The 21625-nt window shown below is 43.5% G+C and overlaps 1 protein-coding gene across 1 annotated transcript; it reads right to left on the reverse strand.

The window, feature by feature from the left end:
* Window positions 1–1616: 1616 nt before the first annotated feature.
* On the reverse strand, window positions 1617–21593 carry LOC106572833 (probable glutamate receptor). Its single transcript, XM_014147356.2, has 10 exons — window positions 21147–21593; window positions 18685–18762; window positions 14162–14193; window positions 13012–13191; window positions 9608–9834; window positions 8736–8833; window positions 8021–8238; window positions 3857–4076; window positions 2826–3073; window positions 1617–2264 (listed from the first exon to the last, which is right to left on the reverse strand). Exons 2-10 carry the CDS (start codon window positions 18743–18745, stop codon window positions 2166–2168), a joined length of 1383 nt encoding a protein of 460 aa, XP_014002831.2. The 5' UTR covers window positions 18746–18762; window positions 21147–21593; the 3' UTR covers window positions 1617–2165.
* Window positions 21594–21625: the final 32 nt, after the last annotated feature.

Consider the following 21625-nt stretch of genomic DNA (forward strand, 5'->3'; position numbering starts at 1 on the left):
GGATTTTAAGGTTATCTTTGATCCAACTTCTGACTAGACGGCCACTAAAACACATGTATTTAAATAATTGTGTTACAAGAAACCTATACTATTCCCCTGTTCCCTGTTTGCTCAGAAAAAGACATGTATTGATATATAGACTACTTGACATTATGTTTTGCTAGATGACCTGAGCTAACTGTGCCACTTCGGTGGGGAGGTGGACAATAATGAGGAAGACACTAACTGGGTAATTGCTTGTTCACTTCTAAAAGGCACATTTTTAGGAGCACAAATTTGTATGAGCAGTAATATTTCTAGAGGTAGAATCATCAGCTTTGTCTGATAATGAAATAATTGTAATTCAAGAAAATGTATTTAATGTTTTTAATATATTAACATTTTTAATCATACATTTCAGATTGGTTGTGACCGCTGCCCACGATGGTTCCACCAGTCCTGTATGAAACCCATCCCATCATTGGAGGATTATGTCTGCGCTGCCTGTCAGGACTAGGTTAGGCTTGAGTTCCAGGCAACGGTATCACCTGGAAAACTTTCCATAAAAAGTTAACAAAATGTTCAGTCGAGCTGTTGCAGCTTTCCAATATTTGTTTATGTTATTTATTGTCTTTTTATATTTGATTTATTGTAATTTTATATCTTATTATGCAAAGATCAACATGTATTTCTTATTTAATGTTTAACAAAATTAACTTTCTGTGATGTTTTTGTGTTAGTGTGACAATATTTATGTATTATCATTATTTTCTTAAACATTACAAAACGTTCCTAATATAAAAGTTTGTTTCTTTGTACTCTAATTCTTTCTGTGGCACACACTACTGGTCAACCTGAGCTACCAAAATGATTCTGAAGTGTGCCAGGCCTTGCAGAGAATTTGGGCAGGCAAGAAAATAGCCTTGCCGAAATCCTCCCCCTTTCTAATTTCCATAATTTTGTGGCTAGAGTCAAATACTTTCTGAGGCACACATCAGAGTCAATTACTTTCTATAGAACAAACTTCACGTCAGGATAGGCAACTGAAATTAATAATGAATGTATGTGTGTTATATTAAACATAGAGGAGGGAGTAAAATGTAGGCAAGCAATAAACATTTCAGAACAACTACTAGTGGAATCAGAGATGCCACATTTTGGAAAAGAGATTTAATTATAGACTAATACACTTGAAACAAATAGCCAAACCGAAAACTGCTGCCTCCACTACGATCAAACCGATATAAAAATAAAAAAATTAAATGCAGCCTAACGTGATCAAAAAATTCCAACTAGCAAACAAGTCGCAGCAATGAAGAATTGAGTGCGTATGCGTTCATGCGAAGGGGGGGGGGGGATTCTGGCAGGGGGGAGCTTGTCGGCACAACACCGGCGTCCCTCCAGAGTGGTCGTGAAACATCTTTTAGAAAACACTACTGAAGCGGCAATATTCATAGAAGAAGAAAAAAAACGGTATGAAACCTAAAGTGCATGTTCATTCCCCCTTCCTTCCAGAAGCAACATAGAAGAAATGTAGGCCTATCAATCCATACCATTTTGTCTTTGCTTTCTATCCATCCAAATAGTTTTGAGAGAGAGGTTAGGTGTGAAATCATGTGACAACCAACATCTTAAAATCATGTCTAGGGATTTATTTGGTAGACAGTTAAACATTACACAGAACAGTTAATGAAACAACTTAAAAGCCAATCAGATGTGATTTAGTACAACATATTTTGGCAGTACAACAACAAAAAAGCTGTTCATATCAACAACAACAAATAGGCCTACAATAACATACGCTTGCATATTCATCTGGAGGTTAGTTGAAAAGCCTGTATCAACTTAATATTTAATCACTGTTAGTTAATTTATGCAGTGGCCCATGTCGTCTGAGGACAGGAAATGCTATTGTTGCTGTTTTCTTTAGTGGCTTAATAATACCTTTTCAGAGTGGAATCTATAGTGGAATCAACTCTAGTAAGAATATATTCTAACAAGCCTTTGTATTTACACGTAGGGAACTTGATAGCTTTGTGGTACGTTATGAAACAGAACATATAGCTGTAGATACACTGTGATAGGGAAGATACTGCTGCTCTCAAGGACACGACCGGATTTACACGGTCTTATTTGCATATCCAACTCTATGGTGTTGTTAGGAACCAGCCAGTGAAACGCATCCCTTACGCTTTGCTCTTCTCTGACGTCTCTGTGTCTGCGTTTGTCCTACGCAATCCCAAGCGCTGACTCAGTTCTCCCAACAACACTGAGCAGCAGGATTTCTGTGGGGAGAAGAGGGGAGAGGAGAGAGAGGGGGAGGAAAGAAGAGAGGGGAAAGGAGAGGGGGAGGAGGATAGAAGGAGAGAGGGGAGAGAGGAGAGCGAGGTGAAAAGAGAGGGGAGGAGGATAGAAGGAGAGAGGGGAGAGAGGAGAGAGGGGAGGATAGAAGGAGAGAGAGGGGAGGATAGAAGGAGAGAGAGGGGAGGATAGGAGAGGGGAGAAGAGAGGGGAGGAGGATAGAAGGAGAGAGGGGAGAGAGGTGAGAAGAGAGGGGAGGATAGGAGAGGGGAGAAAAGAGGGGAGGAGGATAGAAGGAGAGAGGGGAGAAGAGAGGGGAGGAGGATAGAAGGAGAGAGGACAGAGAGGGGAGGATAGGAGAGGATATAAGGAGAGAGGAGAGAGAGGGGAGGATAGGAGAGGAAAAAGGTGTGATGAGTAAGAGGAATTGTTGGAGGAAAATTATTGTATTGGCTTTCAATATTCATGCGTAGATTTGAAAATCGCAATAAACAGAACATATTTTTAAAAGGTCCATTCTTTATCCGCTCCTCATGTCCCCTTACCTTCTGGTCCTTGGCTTGACTGCGGGCCTTGGAGGCAAGCTCCAGGAGGGCCATGAGGAGTCCCAGGCCCAACCCCAGGGCCAGGAGCAGGAAGAGGCCCCTCAGGAGGTGGGGCTGGAGGGTATGTGGGGCTTGGCCCCCCTTTGGCAAGCAGCTGCTGGCCCACCACTTACTCTGCAGGAAGGCCAACTCCCCAGACTCACTCAGTTGCAGTATGGCCACCGTTATGTTCTTCATCATTGGAAAGCCTGACAGGAGAGAGTGGGATGGAGGAGGGGGAGAGGGATGGAGGTGGGAGGGAGAGAGACGGGAAGGAGGGTGGGAGGGAAAGAGACGGGGAGGAGGGTGGGAGGGAGGGAGAGAGACGGGAGGAGGGTGGGAAAGAGATACAGGGAGGAGGGTGGGAGAGATACGGGGGGAGGGTGGGAGAGAGAAATACGGGGAGGAGAGAGAGATACGCGGAGGAGGGTGGGAGAGCAAGGAGTTAGTGTGTGAGTATTTTATGTGAGAGAGAAGGGGGTCAGTGTGTGTATGTGTGTGTGTGTATCAAGTAATGAATCACACTTCAAATACTCACCACCACAGCAGGCCACCCATAAAAACACAAAGACAACATTCCCAATGTTCCTTTATTGACAGGACAGCGTTCCATTTATCATGCCCATCTATGGGGGGGTACCGTGGACCCAGCTGCTAGGGGCTCACCTAGGGGTACCGTGGACCCAGCTGCTAGGGGCTCACAATGGGGTACCGTGGACCCAGCTGCTAGGGGCTCACCTAGGGGGTACCGTGGACCCAGCTGCTAGGGGCTCACCTAGAGGTACCGTGGACCCAGCTGCTAGGGGCACACAATGGGGTACCGTGGACCCAGCTGCTAGCGGCTCACCTAGGGGTACCGTAGACCCAGCTGCTAGCGGCTCACCTAGGTGTACCGTAGACCCAGCTGCTAGCGGCTCACCTAGGGGGTACCGTAGACCCAGCTGCTAGCGGCTCACCTAGGGGTACCGTGGAACCAGCTGCTAGCGGCTCACCTAGGGGTGCTGCAATGCTGTACCCTCTCATGGCGATGACTTCGCTGCTGCGGATCAGGTTGCAGTACCGAGCCACAGCCAGGTCCAGAGACGCTGCCTCTCCAATAAAGGCGTAGTTGCCTTCCTGGGTGCGTCGATTGCCCTCTTCCACTGAAGCCACACAACTCTTCTTCCTCTCCATATGCTGGTAGATGCGTCGGTAGGTGGGGTTGTTGGAGTTCTGGAAATGTGAGCGAAATGGGAACCGTAGAAATGCAAAATTGATAAGATTGATTTAGGCTGATGTTGTTGAGACATAAGCCGTTCTAGTTCAAGGTGTACACTTTCATCAGGAAACACACCATGGAAGGGAACGTACAGAACTATGAACAGGTACAGATAAGAAAATACATTTATTGACTTCCATTACGGAGCCAGATACCTGCCAAAAGGTTGAACATATGTATCGTTAGAATCGTAAGAAAATCCATATGTAAACTGTTAGGATTGTAAGAAAAGCCATGCGTTAAACATGAAACGTAAACATTCAAATAGATCTGGAAACGTACATATGTTACGACTATGAATTAACATTTACACGTTCAATTCTTACTTTCTGTCTCCCTTTACTTGGTTACAAATCTTTTTTATGCGTACAAACATTTGTCAGTAATGTGGCATCTGCAAAGGACATGAACCGAACATAGCTAGTCGAAGTTAGCTAGTCAATCAACCAACTAAAGGACATGAACTGAATGTAGCTAGTCAAAGTTAGCTAGTCAATCAATCAACTCTAGCCCAGATGTTAGAGTTGCTTTGCAGCTTCCAGTTTAATTTCCAAAATAAAAGTCTAGAGCTTATTTTAGAACTGCATTCAATAACGACGTTATACTAGTAGATGACGTAGTGTAGGCTTAGGCCTTCAGCAAATTACTTGTGTGAGAATGATAAAGACACAGAAGAGTCTAGAATATCCGCCTGAGCTGCAAAATAGAAAGTAAATTTGATTAAGGCTAGGCCTATTCCGCAATCTAAATATGCCATGCTGCTTGTGTTATTTAACGGCCAAATAATTGCATAATTTATTTTTATAGCAGTGTGGGGCTACTGTGGTGCTCATGTAACCTAATGAATCACACTGTTTCCAGTATTTAGGAGCATGGATTGTAGGTCTTATATTAGGCATTTTGACTGTTGTTTTAGTGAATTCCACTCTGCATGTAGACTTGCTATATCCATTTGCGTTGCACAATCCCATAACGCAGAGGCTATATCCATATCAATAAATGAGAGAAAACAATATATTGATTAAGTCTTGGCTATAACCTGTCCTGAGTAAAATAGCCAAGGGGTCCTAAATGGTCAAGATGATCTATAGCCTATTCTTATTGCCAGATCTTTCCATAAATCAGCCTCTGCATGTGCTTCTTCAACTATTTTGTTTACAATGTATTTAGAGGCTTGTGAGATAGGGTCTCTTTTTAAGGGGAGCCCTATAATACAAACTGTTATTAAACACAGAGTGCTAAAATTATTCCACAAGACACCATTACCCCCTACATGATAGCCTTAATTGCAATCCCTACAAGCTGAAGGCTTATTTTAATTTTTTTTGGGATAGGCCTAAATTAAACATTTTATTATTAAAGTGATAGGCTAAGAACTATGGATAATTTAGATCATTACACACAAGGATTTCAATAAACTAATGGATAAGACTGTTCTAATCTCTTTGATTTAGTTCCTATTGCAACTCAGACAAACGACTGAATGGATGACATACTGACATACTGACTGGCTGAACGGATGACATACTGACTGGCTGAACGGATGACATACTGACTGGCTGAACGGATGACATACTGTCTGGCTGAACGGATGACATACTGACTGGCTGAACGGATGACATACTGACTGGCTGAACGGTTGACATACTGACTGGCTGAACGGATGACATACTGCCTGGCTGAACGGATGACATACTGCCTGGCTGAACGGATGACATACTGACTGGCTGAACGAAAGATTAATTAGATGTTCAAATATCTTGGAATGATGAGTTGCATGCTCTGCACTTTGTCTAGAAGGCAAATAGTCCTACATTACGGTATAATGACTATGGCTGCATGCCTCCATAAGGGCATCTTCTGAGGCTGAGGGGTGCTTTTGCGAAGACGCATGGTGCCGTGGTGCTGCATGGAGATCACAAGCTCTTCAACTGGGCAATGGTGTCGTGATGGAGGGAAGAGCCTATACGGAGACTACCTAAGACCACTGCAACAGAGTTATTGTAAAGTGTGGGAATTAGCTTATGCCAGACTCAGCCAACGTTTATCCTCTCCCTTGTTCATTTCAAAGTCTCATATAAATCAAGTCATATTGTTTAAAATTCATATTAACCCCCCCTACTGAATATGCTTTGGCAAGATTTAGAGTGACGGCAAAAACAGATACTACTGGTTATGCTTCATTATTCCTGGTAGATACTACTGGTTATGATTCATTATTCCTGGTAGATACTACTGGTTATGCTTCATTATTCCTGGTAGATACTACTCATTATGAATCATTATTCCTGGTAGATACTACTCATTATGAATCATTATTACTGGTAGATACTACTCATTATGAGTCATTATTCCTGGTAGATACTACTGGTTCTGCTTCATTATTCCTGGTAGATACTACTGGTTCTGCTTCATTATTCCTGGTAGATACTACTGGTTCTGCTTCATTATTCCTGGTAGATACTACTCGTTATGAATCATTATTCCTGGTAGATACTACTCATTATGAATCATTATTCCTGGTAGATACTACTCATTATGAGTCATTATTCCTGGTAGATACTACTGGTTCTGCTTCATTATTCCTGGTAGATACTACTGGTTCTGCTTCATTATTCCTGGTAGATACTACTGGTTCTGCTTCATTATTCCTGGTAGATACTACTGGTTATGATTCATTATTCCTGGTAGATACTACTGGTTATGATTCATTATTCTGGTAGATACTACTGGTTATGCTTCATTATTCCTGGTAGATACTACTCATTATGAATCATTATTCCTGGTAGATACTACTCATTATGAATCATTATTACTGGTAGATACTACTCATTATGAGTCATTATTCCTGGTAGATACTACTGGTTCTGCTTCATTATTCCTGGTAGATACTACTGGTTCTGCTTCATTATTCCTGGTAGATACTACTGGTTCTGCTTCATTATTCCTGGTAGATACTACTGGTTCTGCTTCATTATTCCTGGTAGATACTACTGGTTCTGCTTCATTATTCCTGGTAGATACTACTGGTTATGATTCATTATTCCTGGTAGATACTACTGGTTATGATTCATTATTCTGGTAGATACTACTGGTTATGATTCATTATTCTGGTAGATACTACTGGTTATGATTCATTATTCTGGTAGATACTACTGGTTATGATTCATTATTCCTGGTAGATACTACTGGTTATGATTTCAGACAGAGCCCAGAGAATGGGATGGTACCATATTGAATTAGTCATATGTTGATAAGGTGCATGCAGGGGATGTCCACGTCACCCAGAGATTTGTCCATGCTGTAGAGAGACACCTAGCATACTGAAACTTCACTGTTATAGGCATACTACCGGTAGTGTTATCTAGACCTGCTCTGGCAAATAAATTCATGACGTTAGTTACCTAAATGTGAAGTAAACTCAACTGAGGAGTATTAAAGAATGGAGACTTAACTTGAAAATGTGCAGGATACCTATTTCTGGTTTCCCTGGCTTTTTAATACTGTGTTATTCTTGTTCAGGTAGCACTCCTCATAGGCCGTTTGGTGTACGTTTTTTTTGTTGGTGAGATGAAACTGTCAAAACTCTGAAAGGTATTATTGTACGTCAGAATTGCTACACAACATTTGTTCAAGCCTAAAATCTTGGTCCATAATCACAACATGGTGTTTTCTATGTTCACAGATGAAATTTCATGTTTGCGTTTCACGCATGGCTTTTCTTACGATCTTAACACTTTACATATGGATTTTCTTACGATCTTAACACTTATGGATTTTCTTACGATCCTAACAATACGTACGTTCAACCTTTTGGCAGGTATCTGGCTCCATACTACATTGACGTTTACTAAGGAATAAATGTGTGGTTTCTTTTTCTTTTTAAAGCAACACATACTTTGAAGAAGTTGAACGTGGATCCCCCTTCGACTGTTCCGTAGTCGATCACGTCCTGTTTGGCCAGCTCCTCGAAGTTATTCACCGAGACGTGTTTGGAATCCGAGCGAAGCATGGCGTTAAAGTTGCTGAAGTAGAAGGCCAGGATCACCACTGCGAACACCCACCAGACGGCGCTGACAACGCGACCAGACAGGCCTTTAGGGTGTGGGCCAGCACCTGAGAATGCAAAACACAAACATACATTATGTTTCATTTAATTATATGACTGTAACATAGAAATGGGACGGAAAACATATAGGGAACTTTTCTCACTCCATTGCTTTCATCTGGACTACACTAGAAAGGGTGCAAACTTTCATGTCTTCCTTATCCGTCTTAGTTTTCTCTTAAACTGAGCAATGTAGAAAAATATTTTTTTAAATAACTTAAAGATTATATAGATTTCTCATGCATGTAAGAGTAATAACACCTGCTGCGTTGAGACAATCCTTGTCTACATAGCAGGAACATAAACCCCTGTCCAGACTGGCGGACATATTTAGTGTACCCACAGTAAAGCAGATTCTATGGTGTTCTAGACTCTTCTAGTCTTCATAGTAGGAACAGAAACCCCTGTCTAGACTCCCTTATCCAAAAAGGCATGGCTCCCTTTTACATGTGACTTGGAAGCAGCGGTTTGACTCCGGGTGCGATTTGACTCATAGCTGCGTTACCTTGCAGGGTCAGGGCTCCAGTGATGTACCAGAAGCTGTGTAGGAGAGTGAAGCTGTGTTCGTCTGTCTCGGGGTCTGCCCACTCACAGGGGCTTATCCTGGGGTGAGCAGAAAAACAAAGGGAGCATTGAGATCTATCTTCTTCATTTTCTGGACAGCGGCCAAACCACATTCTTACAAAGAATGAATTAGCAGTGCAGTTTCTACTTCCGTTGACATACTTTTAACTACAATCTCCCACGCTATGGTTTGTATACTTGATGGACGTAGCTTATATGTTCCATGGCATTACGCATCATTTCTATGTTGACATATTTTTATGCAAGGGATGAATCCTAACTTCTATTTATATGCAAGTCAAATTCTCATTTAATCTCATTGACTTCAAAGAATGACTAAGTTAAATTCGATTTAAGTGGAAGTTAGGATTCCCCCCGAAGTGCCTAGTGTGGATAGCTAGCTAGGGGTTTGATTTGGAATGGGGCCAAGGAGATAATGATTTTTCACCTGATCACCAAATAAATGCAGAGGCCCGATTTGATGATCTAGTTTTGTTGGTGGAGTTTAAACACTTGATCGATGTATACATCATAGAAGAGTGTAGTTGTCTTTTGGACAGCTGTTTTTTAAGTCAAGACTTTTGTGTTTTTTAACGTAATATGTAATTGTTGTACTGTATGTGTGTTTATAGTTTTGTTTAATGTTGCATTAATGTATGTAAGTTGTTTTGTCTGAAACGTTGTTCCCCCTGCTGCTATTGGACCAGGTCTCTCTTGGAAAAGAGATGTTATCTCAATGAGAAAAACCTGTATAAATAAAGGTAAAATAAAAACATTTAAAAAATAAGGCCGGAGATGATTATTTTAGCTTACCTAGCCACCAGATATATGCAGAGGCCGGTCACCAGGAAGGCCAGGAGGATGCCCACCCACATTTCGGTTGAGAAGGGGAAGAGGAAGCTGAGGGAGTGGCTCTCCTCAGAGCCCAGGTCCCTGCTCAGGATGAAACCAATGCCCGTCTGCATGAAGGGAGTGCTCATCTCCACCCCCTGCTCCCTGGTCGCTGTGAGGGTCAGAGAGGCAACCGCCAGTTCGGCCTCCTGAGAGACAGGAGGAGACAAGAGCACGCACGCACGCACGCACGCACGCACGCACACGCACACACACACACACACACACACACACACACACACACACACACACACACAGGAGTAGGTTCAAAACAAACAGGAGTAGTGACACAGTGTGAATGAGTACTGTATATCGTCAGGGGCGACAGGTAGCCTAGTGGTTAGAGTGTAGGGGCGGCAGGTAGCCTAGTGGTTAGAGTGTAGGGGCGGCAGGTAGCCTAGTGGTTAGAGTGTAGGGGCGGCAGGTAGCCTTGTGGTTAGAGGGGGGAGGCAGGTAGCCTAGTGGTTAGAGTGTAGTGGCGACAGGTAGCCTAGTGGTTAGAGTGTAGGGGCGGCAGGTGGCCTAGTGGTTAGAGTGTAGGGGCGGCAGGTAGCCTAGTGGTTAGAGTGTAGGGGCGGCAGGTAACCTAGAGGTTAGAGTGTCGGGGCGGCAGGTAGCCTAGTGGTTAGAGTGTAGGGGGGTCAGGTAGCCTAGTGGTTAGAGTGTAGGGGCGGCAGGTAGCCTAGTGCTTAGAGCGTTGGACTAGTAACCGAAAGGTTGCAAGATCAAATCACTGAGCTGACAAGGTAAAAATATGTCGTTCTGCCCCTGAACAAGGCAGTTAACCCCCAGGTCAAATAAAAAAAATTACAAATAAAGTCTGAATGATGCAACCAATCCCCCAGCATCCCGTATACCACATTCTGTCCAATCCCCCAGTGTACCGTATACCCTTCTGTCCAATTCCCCAGCATCCCGTATACCACATTCTGTCCAATCCCCCAGCGTACCGTATACCACCTTCTGTCCAATCCCCCAGCGTACCGTATACCACCTTCTGTCCAATCCCCCAGCGTACCGTATACCACCTTCTGTCCAATCCCCCAGCGTACCGTATACCACCTTCTGTCCAATCCCCCCCAGCGTACCGTATACCCTTCTGTCCAATCCCCCAGCGTACCGTATACCACCTTCTGTCCAATCCCCCAGCGTACCGTATACCCTTCTGTCCAATCCCCCAGCGTGCACGTATACCACCTTCTGTCCAATCCCCCAGCATACCGTATACCACCTTCTGTCCAATCCCCCCAGCGTACCGTATACCCTTCTGTCCAATCCCCCAGCGTACCGTATACCCTTCTGTCCAATCCCCCAGCGTACCGTATACCCTTCTGACCAATCCCCCCAGCGTACCGTATACCACCTTCTGTCCAATCCCCCCAGCGTACCGTATACCCTTCTGTCCAATCCCCCAGCGTACCGTATACCACCTTCTGTCCAATTCCCCCAGCGTACCGTATACCCTTCTGTCCAATCCCCCAGCGTACCGTATACCACCTTCTGTCCAATCCCCCAGCATACCGTATACTACCTTCTGTCCAATCCCCCCAGCGTACCGTATACCCTTCTGTCCAATCCCCCAGCGTACCGTATACCCTTCTGTCCAATCCCCCAGCGTACCGTATACCCTTCTGACCAATCCCCCCAGCGTGCCGTATACCCTTCTGTCCAATCCCCCCAGCGTACCGTATACCCTTCTGTCCAATCCCCCAGCGTACCGTATACCCTTCTGTCCAATCCCCCAGCGTACCGTATACCCTTCTGTCCAATCCCCCAGTGTACCGTATACCACCTTCTGTCCAATCCCCCAGCATCCCGTATACCACCTTCTGTCCAATTCCCCAGCATCCCGTATACCACCTTCTGTCCAATCCCCCAGTGTACCGTATACCCTTCTGTCCAATCCCCCCAGCGTCCCGTCTACCCTTCTGTCCAATCCCCCCAGCGTACAGTATACCCTTCTGTCCAATCCCCCCAGCGTACCGTATACCCTTCTGTCCAATCGCCCCAGCGTACCGTATACCCTTCTGTCCAATCCCCCCAGCGTACCGTATACCCTTCTGTCCAATCCCCCAGTGTACCGTATACCACCTTCTGTCCAATCCCCCCAGCGTCCCGTCTACCCTTCTGTCCAATCCCCCAGTGTACCGAACCTTCTGTCCAATCCCCCAGTGTACCGTATACCCTTCTGTCCAATCCCCCAGCGTACCGTATACCCTTCTGTCCAATCCCCCAGTGTACCGTATACCCTTCTGTCCAATCCCCCCAGTGTACCGTATACCCTTCTGTCCAATCCCCCAGCGTACCGTATACCCTTCTGTCCAATCCCCCCAGTGTACCGTATACCACCTTCTGTCCAATCCCCCAGCGTACCGTATACCACCTTCTGTCCAATCCCCCCAGCGTACCGTATACCCTTCTGTCCAATCCCCCAGCGTCCCGTCTACCCTTCGGTCCAATCCCCCAGCATACCGTATACCCTTCTGTCCAATCCCCCCAGCGTACCGTATACCCTTCTGTCCAATCCCCCAGCGTACCGTATACCCTTCTGTCCAATCCCCCAGTGTACCGTATACCCTTCTGTCCAATCCCCCAGCGTACCGTATACCCTTCTGTCCAATCCCCCAGTGTACCGTATACCACCTTCTGTCCAACCTCCCAGCATCCCGTATACCACCTTCTGTCCAATATCCCCAGCATCCCGTATACCACCTTCTGTCCAATCCCCCAGTGTACCGTATACCCTTCTGTCCAATCCCCCCAGCGTCCCGTCTACCCTTCTGTCCAATCCCCCCAGCGTACCGTATAGCCTTCTGTCCAATCCCCCCAGCGTACCGTATACCCTTCTGTCCAATCCCCCCAGTGTACCGTATACCACCTTCTGTCCAATCCCCCCAGCGTACCGTATACCACCTTCTGTCCAATCCCCCCAGCGTACCGTATACCCTTCTGTCCAATCCCCCAGCGTCCCGTCTACCCTTCGGTCCAATCCCCCCAGCATACCGTATACCCTTCGGTCCAATCCCCACAGCGTACCGTCTACCCTTCTGTCCAATCCCCCAGCGTCCCGTCTACCCTTCTGTCCAATCCCCCCAGCGTCCCGTCTACCCTTCTGTCCAATCCCCCCAGCGTACCGTATACCCTTCTGTCCAATCCCCCAGCGTCCCGTATACCCTTCTGTCCAATCCCCCCAGCGTACCGTATACCTTTCTGTCCAATCCCCCCAGCGTACCGTATGCCCTTCTGTCCAATCCCCCCAGCGTACCGTATACCCTTCTGTCCAATCCCCCCAGCGTATCGTATACCCTTCTGTCCAGGCCACTCACCCCTCGGACCACCTCCCCAATCATCCCCAACCAGTTGCCGCTCTCGTCCTGTTGCCCGTATTTTCCATCCTTCACCAGGTGCACGGTGTACTTGAAGTCCAACTTTTTGGCAATCTCCGCTAGCAGGTCAATGCAGTACCCCTCCAGCTCAGACCCTTGGGTCATAGTGTATGGTTCTTGCTGGTGGGAGTGAATCCGACAAGTGGATCATATTTTAAAACATGCACACTAGCATAGAGTTACATAAAATTAGCAGAGTGGCTATGTCATAGACCCTCATAAGACAAGAATATGCTGATAATGGCAGCCATCTTGGTCAGGGATACATTCAAATGAGTCTAATTGATGAATGAATGGCAGTGTTCTATTTAAATCTATGTATACCAGTAAATCAACTGTTTTGTCATGTTACAATATTGAGAGCATAACGACATGGGGACTGGCCACGAATGGCTCCCTAAAATGGTGGAATCTAGTGTATGACGTCAAATATGAACGCAACATGCAACAACTTCAATGAATTTACTGCGTTACAGTTCATATAAGGAAATCAGTCAATTTAAATAAATTCATTGGGCCCTAATCCATGGATTTCACATGACTGGGGCAAGGGCGCAGCCAATCAGAATTAGTTTTTCCCCACAAAAGGGCTTTATTACAGACAGAAATACTTCTCAGATTCATCAGCTGTCCGGTTGGCTGGTCCCCTATCAAAATTATCAAAATTTCTGGGATCTTTTATTTCAACTCATGAACCCAACACTTTACAAGTTGCATTTATATTTTTGTTCAGTATATGATCAGCTGCTTTTACACAGCCATCCTGAGAACCCAATTCTGTCTACACTCGCATGTCAGATTTGCGCATTCACACCGCTGTATCCTCTGAAATAGCACACAGATGCAATACTAATTTCCTGCCATTGAGAACCACATATGAATGTGGAATAAAATTGGAACTCAAAAGATCAGATTCTATGTGTTTTTTTCTATTTAAACATTATGGGGAAGAAGACTAATAGGTATCAGATCTTTCAATACATCGGAATTGGGCTGCTTGTGTAAACGCAGCCACAGTGTTGTTTGAACAAGTGTACTCAATTAAACTAATTTTGACAAGTATTAGCATGATGTATATATAATATCTTACCAATATAGTGGTGACGGATAACACCGGGGGCCCTGGAAGGACAAAAATAAAACATGAGAATCTCCACACACTGCTCTTCAGTGTGTCTGGGTAAATATATGAGAGAATGCCAAGAGTGTGCAACGCTGTCGTCAAGGTAAAGGGTGTCTACTTGAAGAATCTCACCTTTAAAATTGATTTTGATTTGTTACTACATGATTCCATCTGTCATTTCATAGTTTTGATGTCTTCACTATTATTCTACAATGTAGAAAATTGTAAAAAATAATGAGAAACCCTTGAATGTGTAGGTGTGTCCAAACGTTTGACTGGTACTGTATATGTATGTGCATGAAATGAGTTGCAAAATGAATATGAAATATAGTCAAGACGTTGACAAGGTTAAAAATAATGATTTTTAATTGAAATAATAATTGTGTCCTTCAAACTTTGCTTTGTCAAAGAATCAGCAATTACAGCCTTCCAGATCTTTGGCATTCTAGTTGTCAATTTGTTGAGGTTTCACCCCATGCTTCCTGAAGCACCTCCCACAAGTTGGACTGGCTTGGCTTGATGGACACTTCTTACGTACCATACGGTCAGGCTGCTCCCACAACAGCTCAATAGTGTTGAGATCCGGTGACTGTACTGGCCCTCCATTATAGACAGAATACCAGCTGACTGCTTCTTCCCTAAATAGTTCTTGCATAGTTTGGAGCTGTGCTTTGGGTCATTGTCCTGTTGTAGGAGGAAATTGACTACAATTAAGCGCCGTCCACAGGGCGTTGCAATATGGAGCGATAGCTTTCCTTCTTCAAGATCCCTTTTACCCTGTACAAATCTCCCACTTTACCACCACCAAAGCACTCCCAGACCATCACATTTCTCCACCATGCTTGACAGCACTCAAGCACTCCTCCAGCATCTTTTCATTTTTTCTGCATCTCACGAATATTCTTCTTTGTGATCTCAACACCTCAAACTTAGATTCGTCTGTCCATAACACTTTTTTCCAATCTTGCTCTGTCCAGTGTCTGTGTTCTTTTGACCATCTTAATCTTTTATTGGCCAGTGTGAGATATGGCTTTTTCTTTGCAACTCTGTCTAGAAGGCCAGCATCCCAGAGTAGCCTCTTCACTGTTGACGTTGAGAATGGTGTTTTGAGGGTACTATTTAATGAAGCTGCCAGTTGAGGACTTGTGAGGCGTCTGTTTCTCAAACTAGACACTCTAATGTACTTGTCCTCTTGCTCAGTTGTGCACCGGGGCCTCCCACTCCTCTTTCTATTCTGGTTAGAGTCAGTTTGCGCTGTTCTGTGAATGGAGTAGTACACAGCGTTGTACGAGATCTTCAGTTTCTTGGCAATTTCTTGCATGGAATAGCCTTCATTTCTCAGGACAAGAATAGACTGACGAGGTTCAGAAGAAAGTGCTTTGTTTCTGGCCATTTTGAGCCTGTAATCGAACTCACAAATGCTGATGCTCCAGATACTCAACTAGTCTAAAGGCCAGTTTTATTGTTTCTTTAATTAGCACAACAGTTTTCAGCTGTACTAACATAATTGCAAAAGAGTTTTCTAATGATCAATTAGCCTTTTAAAATTATAAACTTGGATTAGCTAACTCAACGTGCCATTGGAAAACAGGAGTGATGGATGCTGATAATGGGCCTCTGTATGCATATGTAGATATTCAATTAAAAACATTTTTTTAAATCAGCCATTCCCAGTGTTGGTTCCGTTTTTCTGTGCTCCGTTTTATTTACTTAACAAATAAGGAACACTCAAAATGTGCACTTATAAATCATAACAATTTTAATCAACATACAGCTGTAGACAGAAGTCAAAGATCAAACATCACACATACAACTGATGTCTCTCCTGAGTTCTGCCCCATAGGAAAAGTCCAAGTTGCTTTTATCATGCTTGTAGTCAACCCCCTGTGATGTCACTGCATATGTCATTACCTGCTACTCCTCAGACCAAGCCCATGCATACACAGCTATTCAAACTTGCAAGAGATACAATAGTTCCAGTGTTTTCTAAGGCCTCAGCAGTAAATGTCCACTCCCCCAAGTTGAATAATAGAGGTATGTCTGACTAGCCTCTTATCTCTTCTACTCCCCTGCAGGGCTCTTTGTTTATCTTCAAAATGCTTTCTCACAGACCTCCATTTCTTTATAAGAGGCAGAGACTTAAGAAAAGACTGTGGAACAATTCTAAAACATAACAATGAAAAAATAAATAATAATTAAAAAAAAATATATATATATATATATATAGTTAATCTGTAGTCGAGGACCCTATAAATGTAGAGGAGGAGGGGTCCCATAGCCCCTCCCCGTCTATTAATACAACATATAATACATTTTTATAATACATCAAACATTTGGTGCAGCCCTATCATGACCCCAATTTGACCCCATCACCAGCTACAATAGTCATTTACAACATTAACAATGTCTACACTGTGTTTCTGATCAATTTTATGTTGTTTTAATGGACAAAAAAAGTGCTTTTCTTTCAAAAACAAGGACTCTTATAAGTGACCCCAAACTTATAACAGTAGTTTTAATATAAACTGAGCACAAAAAGAAACGTCCTCTCATTGTCAGAGATTACTTTCTCTTCCATTTTGGGGGCAATGCAGGGGGACAGTAACGGGGTACCACAGGGCTGTGTTTCAAACCCCCTGTGGTGAGATTAAAGTGTGGTCCTACCCACCCTGCTATGCCCTAAATACATGTTCTGGAACCAACCCCCCCTTCCAACCCCTCCACCAGAAGAGGGAAAGTCACCCTTTCCAATCCCCCTCCCTCTTTTAGACATTATGCATGGCGCTCAAACTTGTTTTCCTTGCCGTCGATTGACTGTGACCAATGCCATTTCAGCGTGTCCGCTTCAGGACCTAACAAGCCCTGCCAAAGTTGGAGGCGGGGAAGCGGAGGTGCCGGCGCAGTCGGGGTACTCCCTTGGTATCATATGGTGTCAGTGACACACTGACACGCATCAACAGTAATTTGTAAAAAGACCGCTGGCATTGACCTACAAGCCCACGGAGAGGCCGGTCATTTTGCGGGCTTGCCCCGAGCCATTGACTTCAAGCTCAATTGATTTATTATACTCTTTTGTTGGCCATGGCAGGCATCCTCTCAGATGACTTGTGAGAAATTGTTGGCTGCCAGATCTGATGCTACCCTGGTGCTTTGAACGTGGTTCCAGCCGTCCAGCCTCGGTCAATGGGAAGAGTCAGATGTCGAGACACAAACCATTTTGGGGTGCCTTCCCACAGGCTAAAACATGCTGGGATGCTGGAGGACTTTCAAAGGCTGGTTCTATTAAAGCTGCACTGCTCTAGAAGAGGCTATTGTCTGTCACAGCAGTATGTTTTCTAAATGTATTCATTTCATTCAACATTTTCCCCCAAAATGTCTATAAATAACCTAAGATATCTCAGAGGCGTCTTGACTACTTATACTATAAGACCACTAGGGGTCACTATAGTAGAATGGTTAACGAGTACCCTGCACAGTAGCAGGGAAAGGGGGATACCTAGTCTGTTGTACAAATTGTACAACAATGCATTCAACTGAAATGTGTCTTCCGCATTTAACCCAACCCTTCTGAATCAGAGGAAGTGATACTGGGAGATATTGTTTTTAATAAGGGACTCAGCCTGGTCTCATTGACTAGAAATAAATGTAAATCTGGGACACTCAAATTAGTATGATATGTTAAGGCTATTTATCAACTTTTCAACTACTTAGCATGTTAGCTAACCCTTCCCCTAACTCTTTATTAACCTAATTCCTAAATTTAACCCTAACCTAGCTAACATTAGAAAGTTAACCACCAAGCTAAAGTTAGCCACAAATGAGAATTTGTGACATATCATTTGTGTTACAAATTCGTAACAAATTGGCCCCAACCACAGATATAGGATCTAACTTCACCATTAGGATTATTACCAACCCGACCCTGGATTTATGGCAATAATAGCAGCTTTACAGGGAATACCTGTTCCTAGGAATACCTGCTCCTTCCATGACAGACTGACCAGGTGAAAGCTATGATCCCTTATTGATGTCACTTACTAAAACACTTCAAATCAGTGTAGATGAAGGGGAGGAGACAGGTTGAGGAAGGATTTTTAAGCATTGAGACATGGAATGTGTATGTGTGCCATTCAGAGGGTGAGTGGGCAAGACAAAATATTTAAGTGCCTTTGAACGGGGTATTGTAGTAGGTGCCAGGCGCCTTTGGTTTGAATGCGTCAAGAACTGCAACGCTGCTGGGTTTTTCACACTCAACAGTTTCCCGTGTGTATCAATAATGGTCCACCAAAGGACATCCAGCCAACTTGACACAGATGTGGGAAGCAATTGAGTCAACATGGGCCAGCAGCCCTGTGGAACGCTTTTGACACCTTGTAGTCCATGCCCTGACGAATTGAGGCTGTTCTGATGGCAAATGGGGGTGCAACTCAATATTAGGAAGGTGCTCCTAATGTTCTGTACACTCAGTGTATACCATGTGATACATTTACCTGCAGTGCAAACAGCTAGCAGTGCCACCACACACACAACCGATCCGGTAAACGCTTTCATGTCGTCACCTTCTGAACCTGAGAATTAAAAGGTGAAAACACAGATCTCATTGACAAAGTTAAATTGTATAATAGATTTTTACATAATTTATTTTGTTGATTAGAAGCTCATTCATTTCAGTTTGTATCAAAAGATATGCGAGTGTAATATAAACTTGAACATTGTAAGCTGTGTGTCAAACTAAGTTAAGCAAACTGACAATTCCTCTAGAAATAATAATGATACATGTCCAGAGGTCAGATGGGAGTTATACATAGTAAAATATATACAGTACCAGTCAAACATTTGGACACAACTACTCATTCAAGGGTTTTTCTTTATTTGTACTATTTTCTACATTGTAGTATTGTGAAGACATCACAATTATGAAATAACACATATGGAATCATGTAGTAACTTTTAAAAAAAAGTGTTAAACAAATCAAAAGATATTTTATATTTGAGATTCTTCAAAGTAGCCAGCCTTTGCCTTGATGACAACTTCGCACACTCTTGGCATTCTCTCATCCAGCTTCATGAGGAATGCTTTTCCAAAAGTCTTGAAGGAGTTCCCACATATGGGGAGCACTTGTTGCCTGCTTTTCCTTCACTCTGCAGTCCTACTCATAATGCAGCACTCCATCACTCCCCTGCTTGATAAAATAGCCCTTACACAGCCTGGAGATGTGTTATGGGTCATTGCCTGTTGAAAAACAAATGATAGTGCCACTAAGCGCAAACCAGATGGGATCGCTGCAGAATGCTGTGGAAGCCAAACTGGTTAAGTGTGCCTGGAATTCTAAATAAATCACTGACAGTGTCACCAGCAAAGCACCCCCACACCATCACATCTCCTCCTCCATGCTTCATGGTGGGAACAACCCATGCGGAGGTCATCCTTTCACCTACTCTGCTTCTCACAAAGACAAAAATCTCAAATTTGGACTAAGACGAAAGGACAGATTTCCACCGGTCTAATGTCCATTGCTTGCGTTTCTTAGCCCAAGCAAGTCTCTTCCTTCTTATTGGTGTCCTTTAGTAGTGGTTTCTTTGCTGCAATTCGACCATGAAGGCCTGATTCACGCAGTCTCCTCTGAACAGTTGATGTTGAGGTGTGTCTGTTACTTGAACTCTGTGAAGCATTTATTTGGGCTGCAATCTGAGGTGCAGTTAACTCTAATGAACTTATCCTCTGCAGCAGAGGTAAGTCTGGGTCTTCCTTTCCGGTGGCGGCCTCATGAGAGTCAGTTTCATCATAGCGCTTGATGGTTTTTGCAACTGCACTTGAAGAAACTTTCAAAGTTCTTGACATTTTCCGTATTGACTGACCTTCATGTCTTAAAGTAAAGCTGGACTGTTGTTTTGCTTTGCTTACTTGAGCTGTTCTTGCCATAATATGGACTTGGTCTTTTACCAAATAGGGCTATCTTCTGTATACCACCTCTATCTTGTCACAACACAACTGATTGGCTCAAACGCATTAAGGAAAGAAATTCCACAAATTAACTTTTAACAAGGCACTCCTGTTAATTGAAATATATTCCAGGTGACTACCACATGAAGCTGGTTGAGAGAATGCCAAGAGTGTGCAAAGCTGTCAAGGCAAAGGGTGGCTACTTTAAAGAATCTAAAATATGTTTTCATTTAACACTTTTTTGGTTACTACATGATTCCATATGTGTTATTTTAGTGTTGATGTCTTCACTATTATTCTACAATGTAGGAAATAGCAAAAATAAAAACCCTTGAATGAGTAGGTGTCCAGACTTTTGACTGAAATGTATATATATTTATTTTATCAGATTGAGGGTAATATTGGCTCAGGTTATAGCAATCGGATTTCATGTAGGACTTTTTAACAAATGCTTTTTTGCTAACCAAGCTTTCCAAATTGTGTATTGGGACTCACTGACAGAACACACCTAGAGATTGGGTTGTAGTTACAACACATCTGGTTCGTCACAAGGTTCAAATTCAACTTTATTTCAAATAAAAACATTGGACATCCTACACCAGAATTTCCCAATAAATTCCAATTTGGGGGTCATAATGCAAAGGAAATGTAATAGACCATGCCTCATCTCACGGCACATAAACTTCAACAATAAGGCACGAGGAGGTGTAGTATATGGCCAATATACCACGTGTAAGGGCTGATCTTAGGCACGAGAGCAGTTAAATAATATATGGTTTTGTCATCCCCGTGGTATATGGTCGAATATACCACGGCTGTCAGCCAATCAGCATTCAACGCTCGAACCACCCAGTTTATAATTATTAATAGATGACACATGGAAGAGAATGTTTCTAAATGTTTTTTAGTAAGTACAACAGCAATAAGATGCTGCCAATCAAAATTCACTGTAAAAGTAAATAGTACTGTCTGAATAATCTAGGAAAAAGTCCAACAAGGATTCCTTACCTTAGATGTTCTGTCCTACGTGGTAGAGAAGTGGAAGGATGGAAACAAAGTAGTGAATGAAGAGGGCCGGTTGGGAGCATTTTAAAGAGAGGGGGGCAGATATCACACAACCCACATTTATAAAGGGGTTGGACATGGAAGGACGACAGCGAGTGGCATCCCAATAAATCTCTGCTTTCTCCCAAAGTGTGCACTTGTTCACTTCCCTTGGTACAAATGCTAGCTTAGCAGCTTTATAGAGTGCTACACATCAAGATGGCCAGGTTACATAAGAGAGAGCCCCCAACATCTCCCTATTTAAGTCAATGTGTAACAATCCAGATGGATAGGCATGTTGTCAGGTTACCGAAGAGAGCCCCCAACATCTCCCTATTTAAGTCCATGTGTAACAATTCGGTAATAACTGTACTTGTATTATCTGTAGACTGAATCCCGTCTGTACACTATGATCACAACTTAACCAAGCAGCAGGCCACTGT

This window comes from Salmo salar, chromosome ssa15 (genome assembly GCF_905237065.1).
Source record: "Salmo salar chromosome ssa15, Ssal_v3.1, whole genome shotgun sequence".
Lineage (NCBI taxonomy): Eukaryota > Metazoa > Chordata > Actinopteri > Salmoniformes > Salmonidae > Salmo > Salmo salar.